At 34.3% G+C, this 8405-nt stretch overlaps 1 protein-coding gene across 1 annotated transcript; it reads right to left on the reverse strand.

The window, feature by feature from the left end:
- Positions 1-1241: 1241 nt before the first annotated feature.
- On the reverse strand, positions 1242-2207 carry LOC100923293 (olfactory receptor 11H4-like). The gene has a single exon (XM_003755754.2). It carries the CDS (start codon positions 2205-2207, stop codon positions 1242-1244), a length of 966 nt encoding a protein of 321 aa, XP_003755802.2.
- Positions 2208-8405: the final 6198 nt, after the last annotated feature.

Here is an 8405-nt window from a genome sequence, read left to right on the forward strand (position 1 = left end):
CTTATTCTTTAATCCTTGAGCTCGTCAAGAGGTCATTCTTCTCTGCTAGGACTTTCAAGTCTCTCTCTGTTTGGGCACCAACTGTTGGAGTCCAGTTCCAATGAATGGTGAGAGTGTGACTACCAATTTTTATGAGACAGGTGGGAATCTATTGAGCAGTCCATTTATTGATCTGAGAGCCAGGGTTTTTATACTCTCTAATCAAATATTGCAATAATATTATACTTTTTTAGACTACTTAGTATACATTCCAATTTCAACATTCCAATTTTACGTTAATGTTAAACAATAACTTGCAGTAACAATCTACTTATCTAACAAAGTCACAAATTGTAGCAATTAGCAGTAACAAATTATTTAACAAAATCATAAACTGTATAGTTTGTGATGCCCTGTTCCAATTACATGCATTGTCCACCAAGAAAACTTAAATTTATCCCAAGCAATTATGTCATCACTATCAAGGAAGATAGTGAACCAATGCTTTGAACAACATGCTCTTATAGTGAGCAAGTGTCAAGTAATACCTGGATTGGACTCTTCCTAACCTGCTACAATCTTTCTGAATTCCAATCCCCTTCTCCCAGCAAAGTGAGAGTGACAAATCAGAGACTCCAGCTGATACTAATGCAATCTCTCTTCGTTCATATTATACTTGCAGCACTGGGCAGCATAAGAACAAAAATCTGGACTAGAGCTCTATGTTGAGAATGCCTTCTAAATTAGAAGTAGGATCCCATATGGGGTCTTGTAACTGAATATGAGGATCATGAAATTATAATTTATTAACAGCAAATTTTTGGTTTGTATCCTATTTTATATACTTAACTATGCAGGGTCATATAAAAATTTTTTTTGAATAAAAAGGGATTGTAAGCACACAGCTGCTGTTCTCTGACTCAGACAGAGGAAACTCTTTTGATACTCAATGTAGAATTTAGAGTAGAGACTGACAGATTAAATGTTCACCTGATTTTTACTGTTATGGAGTTGAGGTTTAGATGGACCATGACATGCAGTACATGAAAGAATGAGGAATCATCCTGAGAAGATATTTTCAATTCACCCCGAAGTATAATATTTAGTAGCAGTAGGAAACTGTTCTCTCTCAATTATCTTTTATTCATCTTTGTATTTCCTTCAGTGTTTTGCCCACAGAAAGCATGTAATCAATGTTTGTGGAATTTAATTATCTGTAATTAGATTATAGAACCACATGTAAAATTCATATATATGACTGTTTATTCTGAAGCAATCCTCATGACTTTTTTGAAGGCTACCTTCATCTCTTTGTTACGGAGGCTATAGATCAGGGGATTTAAAAATGGTGTCACAACTGAATAGAACAAGGTTATTATCTTCTGTACTTCTGAGTTCTCAGCTGTTGGGCTCACATACATGATCATAAGGCTCCCAAAGAAGAGAGAGACAACAGCCAGATGGGATCCACATGTGGAGAAAGCCTTACGCCTGCCAGCAGCTGAGGGGACTTGCAGCACGGCTCTTAGGAGAAGTACGTAAGATCCAAGGATGTAGAGTATGGGGAGGAAGAGAATGAGGGAGTTGAGAATATAGAACAGAATTTCAGTGACAGGAGCTGGGGAGCATGATAGAGCTATAATTGGATCCATGTCACAAAGAAAGTGGTCAATGATGTTGGGACCACAGAATGATAGCTGAGAGAGCTGAATAGTAGATGGAAAATAACTTAATAAGCCAAACATCCAGCACCCAGACATCAAAGTGTAACAGCGTTTTGTGGTCATGATTGTTGGGTAGTGTAGTGGGCGGCAGATGGCAAGATAACGATCATAAGCCATGATACACAGGAAAATGACTTCAGTTGCTGCCAGGGAGGTAAAGAAATAGAACTGGATGATACAGCCAACAAATGAGATGGTTTTGGTTTCTGAGAGGAGGTTTTCTAAAATGTTGGGCACAGTGGAATTTATATACCAGAATTCCAGAAAGGCAAAGTTCCCTAAGAGGATATACATGGGTGTGTGGAGCCTCTGGTCCCACCTCACTGCACACATGATGGCCCCATTCCCCATCATGGTCAGGATATAGATTATGAAGAACAGAGAAAAGAGTAAGATTCGTGTCTCCCAGCTACCACCAAAACCCAAGATAACAAATTCAGTCACAGTGTGTGCTCCTGACTTGTTCATTGAACTCTGAGCTGTGGAAGAGACAGAAAAGATCATTACATCAATGCAATGTTTTTGCATTTTATCCATTATTATGACAAGGATTTTAATGAGGATTTTGTAGGATTTGTAAAGTAAATACCTTATCATATGCAAATCAGTATATAATAATCCTGTCTTGCTCTGAAGCCCACAATTTCTCTATTTTTCGAATTTCCTCAGACTTCAGTGTTTTTGGTGCCCTATTCAAGAAAAAAAAGGGAATAACTGTTTATTAAATGCTTTCTTTGGAGCAGAGCTGGCTGAGCAAATATAATTTGATCCTCCAATTCCGACTTCAGTTGGCCATCTTTCCTTGTTTAGTATGGTACCCAAGATTCAAGTACCTACAGAGAACAGACTATTGGATTTCCTTTTCATTCATCCAATAAAATCATAGCAACTTTTTAGGTATTTACGGAAGATGTGTCATTTGAAGAAAACTTTTAATGAATGTAGGATTCAATACCAAAAAGTTCAACAGCCCAGTTCTCAGAATTTGTTACTTGTGGTTCTTTGTATACTATAGAACATTTTCTGTCTTTCCTTAACTTTTTGCAAGAATGTTAAGGCCTCTTTTCTGAAATATCAGTAAGTGATATTTTAATGCTATTTTAGTTTGCAGTAGTTGGTCTAATCTGAATGGAAAGATAAAAACTAATTCCTAGTTTAAGGTTATTAGCTATATTAGAATCTTGATTTAATGTCATAACAATAGCTGAATATTACAGAACACTTTATAGCTTATTTGACATGCACAATAGTTCTTATAGTTAGATGTCATAGATAATATTATTCCGAATTTGCAGATGAGTTAACTAGGGCTCTGAGCTATAAATTTACTTATCAATGTTATTGAGGTAGTAACATTGGTGGCAGAATTTCAATTCCAGTGTTCATCTTGAATTCAGCATTCTTTGCAACAAGTCATGCTGGTTCATGTAGCTAATGCATATTAAAAATAGAGCAAATCAATACATTTTCATTACAGGTGTGGATATTTTGTTAAAAAGTCTCCTAGAGGCTTTTGATGATGATAAATTAAAAGATAATCATAGTACAACTCTATACATGTTCCAAATCACTAATGCTTAATCAGAATTTTTTCCTGATGATTACATCTATCCCTTATAATATCTTGATAATTGATAAAGTTTGATAATTGATAAAGAAAATTATTTCTGAAAACTTATATATGAAGTAGATACCACCAAATCACAGACTCTCAGAGTTGGAAGAGATTACAGGGCCATTCTAATAGAATCTAGTCCAGAGGTGTCCATCAAACAGCTCTTGGGTTATATAAGTCTTATAATTTTCCTGAATTTGACAGGAGCCAGATTAAAATACAAAACATTTAACAAATAAAGAAAAATATGACACAACAGATAATGTTAATTTGTGTCTTTCTCCCCAATTAATATGCAAACATAAGAGTCCTTCTATATGATTCAGTGACCATATTTCTATGTGAATTTGAATCTAATGATTTAACCCATATCTGAATATGAAGATCCTTTACAATGTACATGACATGTGGTTATTCATAATTTGCTTAAAGACCTGCAATAAGGCAGATCCTGTTCTCTCATGAGATTGTCCAACCTACTTTATGGATAATACCAATAGTAAATGTCTAATGAAAGGCAGGTTTAAGTTTGTTCTTAGGGACTTTGCTCATGCTTCTTGTTCTAACCTCTCCATCCAAAGAGAACAAATTTGGTCCCTTTTACCTGTGATAGCCCCTCAAACACTTTCTTCGTCTGGCTTAACATTCTTGATACCATTAAACAATCTTTGGCAAGATATTTAACCTTAGGTCCTTTACCATCATGGTGATTATCCTTTCTCTGGTGCTCTCCAGGTTATTTTCTTATATGCACCACCAAGAACTAACCCTACTATTTCAGAGATGATCTGCCCAGTGGAGGCTTTAACTTTTACACAATAATTTCTGTTCACTATGCCTCTTTTGATTCAATACCATATTGATTGAGTAACTTTTAATTATTACCCTATCAATCCTTTGAGGTTCCAGTTCACTAATACTCCTAGATCATTTTTTGGATGGAATATTTAGGTAACATATACTAATTCTTTCCACTCCCACCCTTTATAAGTTCTGCCTTTCTTTTGATATTTCCAACACCAACTTAGTAGTACAAGCCTTCATTATCTTTTGCTTTATTTAGACTATAATTATTTCTTTACTTCTCTACCTGCCTGTTGTCTCAGCTCCAATCAATTCTATTGTATTATGCTATTGCCTAAAGGATCTTTAATAATAATAAAGTTCAAGTGACTTGATTACCAAAGTATTTAACAGGACATTCTATGCTTTTGAATTCCTTATTCCTTTTGGTTTTCAAAGCCCAATCTAGATTTTAGGATGCCATATGATTGAAACACCAGAAAGAAAGAAAAGGACCAAGAATATATATATATATATATATACATACATACATATACATATATAAGTTTCTGCAGAGCCTGAAGCCACAGTTATTGAAAGAGAATTACCTACAGTGTTAAGTGGGTCTAGATCAGCACACTTTGACAAAAATCATGATTCAGGAAACAATCTAGGGATCACACTGTATTTGCTTATCTGGATATCTTACCTTCAAAGATAGCTGATGATGCATTAAATAGAATGTTAGATCTAGAGTGAGGAAGATCTCAGTTTAAATTCTGCCTGGGACATTTATTAGCTATAGGTTGATGGACAAATCATTCAGCTGCTTTCTGTCTCAGTTTCTTCAACTATAAAATGTTAAATAAGAATAGTACTCAACTTGCAGGGCTGTTGTGACGATCAAATGATATGATATTTGTAAGAAGCACTTAGATAATTCCCTGGCAGATATTATACATCATATAAATGTTAATTCCCTTTCTTTGGAAAGAAATCATGCTCCAGGAAGTATCTGAAAACATATACAAAGGGGAATAAATAGACTTTAGGAACCAATGCACCAATGATATGTTATTTTATCTCAAAACAATTTCAAAATCACTTTCTCTCTATCTCTGTCTGTTTCTATCTCTCTCTGTCTGTTTCTTTCTCTTTCTCCTTCCTATATATTTGTACTATTGTGAGGGGCAGTAGAAATTAATCATCAATTTTTTGGTTTATCAATGACTATTGCCTAGCAGAGGTATCAGGGTATTCTCATGATCCTGTAGCTATATGAACTAGGTTCCTGATCACAAGATGAAAATTAGGGTTACCATTTCATTGTTCTAGCAAGAACTTTATCTCTTACTCACAGTGATGTGCTGGAACCAGATTAGAGAATTGTTCAGTTTTTAGTGACAGCATTAACACTTAGGGAATCAGCAAACAGTATTAATCAGAACTTGATGTATTGTTTTGTTGATAGTCTAGACTTAAAATCCTCATAGAAGAAATGTTAACAATGTTATTTAAGCTAAAGAAGTATTATGCCTATATTCCTCTCCCCCAAAATTTGTAAACATTTCTCAAAATATCTGCTCTCTTATATGTATTCTATTTTTTGACTCAAACTGATTATCCCCTCTATTTGCACATGCCTAGCACTTTTATTCAACTTGGTGTCTTGAGGCATGCTGCTTTCTTTCCTTTATATAGTCATTCCTTCTTAAGACTATTCTTGAAATTCTATTCTTTCTTATCATTTTATTTAGAAATATAAAAGGTATCTTTCCAAGTGGGTGCTCAAAATTAAGTGTATTCTCTCTACAAATGCATATATCACATGGTTTCTTATAGAAAAAGCTGAATGGGCTGACTGGATTTCTTTTTTTTAAGAGCTTACAAAACTAGGAGCAATTTAATCTGGGGTGAAGGCAGGAGGAAAGATAAACATTCAAGAAAGGCAACGTTTGGAGAGGTAAATGGACAAAGGGGAACATCATCTGTACTTGAAGCTATAAAAGGATAGGAAGTCATCCTGGAGGGAATATTACTAAAACATAAATTGAATGCATCATAGAATCCTGCAAAGTCACTTACTGAATACTGCAAATAACACAGCTTCTTAATGATGTGTTCTGCACTAATAAGTTTCAACACATTTTCTTTATATTTTATGAACTATGTCTAATGCTTTCATGCAGGAAGATGAGAGAATTCTAATGCTGAGGATCACTATGGACTTTTGAATGAATACTCAATATTAGCAATATCTTGTTGGGGATCTCTGTTTGAAGGACAATTGAGAGTACCAATTTCCAAATGGAATCAAATCCTACTCTAACTGTCCATATTTATATAAGTGTTCTGAGTATTTTGTGTTGCTTGATACATAAAAACTGTGATTTTCAAAGCATGTCAGCCTTTTAGAAAGTATACCTCAAATTTTCCTAGGCAGAAGTGTATAGTTATGTATATGTATATAATGAGAATATTGCTACCTACTATGGTCCCCTCTCAAACAGTCAAATAATGAGTAAAGAAGAGACATTCTAAGTTTGGACTTTCCATTTAAATGATTTATCCACTCACCTGTAACTCACCCCTCTGGATTCTGTACTTCATCAATCTTCCCTTTGATCTTGTATCCACACTTAACTGTCACTCAATATCTTAAGATCTCCTTACTAATCATTTCATTACCTTGGGAACTTTCTTTTTCTTAACTCTGATGCAGGATAGAATAGATTGTATAGGAGCAGAGTATTCTGGGTTCTTTTAAATAATTAGTTTATAGAAAAAAAAACAGAAAAACAATGATCAGATGATTACTAGCTCAGATGATACCTTTAGTTGGTAGTTGTCATTTCTAGTCTGGATTGGAGAAGAAATCTCTTAAACATCTGAGTCACTCTCCTGGACCACTCCCCTAATTAGTCAAGTAGATGTAGTTGTCAGGTGAGTGGTATGTCATATTTATTTTTAATAAATTAATAGGTAAAAACTCTTGGAATCTGATCCCTGATGAAGGTAATTTAAAAAAAGGTGTGGGGAGATAGATAGAGTGAGTCTCCCACAAAATTATTTTTGGTTCATCTAAATTATCTTTTTGAAGTCTCAGGTTTCTTTTTAAGCATTATTAGTTGCTTCTTTAAGTGTTCCTTCTGCATTATCATCTCTTCCCCACCCCTAATTTGGGTGACCAATGGATTCTTAGGTATAAATAGATACAATGAAGTAGATAAAAGTTTGGAGACCTGTACTGGTGAATCTCAGGAAAACTTTCATTTTTGTAAACGGGACCAGTCTACTGGGAAAACATCTCTTAGGAATAAGGAAAAGATTAATGATCCACAGACCTGATGAAATGTTTGCCTCATTTACTTCTGTCTTCTAATGACCTAAATCTGTTTCAGAAATTTTTTATGACTTTTCTTGAAGTACAAATTTATATCATTAATTGTATCCCACAAAATTCAAGTTATAAACCCTAAAAATAATTTCTTTATTTCTTATTCTTCATTTCTGCCAAACCATGTTGAGTATGAAATTAAAAAACACACCTTTTACACAAAATTTAGTTAATCCCAACCTATATAGTGGTATTTCTTCTAATTAAGTAGCTAGTATCATTTTATAGATATCAACCAGGTAATATGGTAGATGAAGTTCTGGGTCAGTAGTCATGTAATTTTTTTAAAAATTCATTTGGCCTTATTTACTACTTGTGTTACCCTGGGCGAAGTCACTTAAACCTGCTTGCCTCAGTTTTCTCAACTGCAAAATGGCCAACCACTTTAGTATCTTTGCTAAGAAAACAACAAGTGAGTTCATGAAGAGTGGGATATGAGTAGAGAACAATAACAAATATAATCAAATCATTTGTGGATGGGATATTTGTTTATAATTCTTTTTTTCCTTAGAACTTCTATTCTTCCCCACCTCCCCCATTTCCATTATCACCTGTCATTCAGGTCTTCATCTTTGGACTCCTAGAATTCCTTCTTGTTTTTCTACTTCTAGTCTTTTACAGAAAAACAGAATGTAAAAAATTGAAAGGACTTTGGAGATCATCAAGTTATTTGTACTTTCTTCAATCAAATTAATAGCTCTTTAGGCATTAAAGATTTTTGTACAGTAGGGTAACAGCCTCTATAGAACAGATTTTTTTCTGTAATCTTTGTTATGGTCAGTGCTCTAATAATATAGCTAGTATCTCCTAAAATACACTCAACAGTTCTCTTCTCATTTCTTCCTTCCTTCCTTCTTTCCTTCCTTCCTTCCTTCCTTCCTTCCTTCCTTCCTTCCTTTCTTCCTTC

This window comes from Sarcophilus harrisii, chromosome 2 (assembly GCF_902635505.1).
Source record: "Sarcophilus harrisii chromosome 2, mSarHar1.11, whole genome shotgun sequence".
Lineage (NCBI taxonomy): Eukaryota > Metazoa > Chordata > Mammalia > Dasyuromorphia > Dasyuridae > Sarcophilus > Sarcophilus harrisii.

What these genes read in the sequence shown, in the direction of transcription:
- LOC100923293 (XM_003755754.2), bottom strand. Translation starts at nt 2,207, where the DNA reads ATGATCTTTTCTGTCTCTTCCACAGCTCAGAGTTCAATGAACAAGTCA.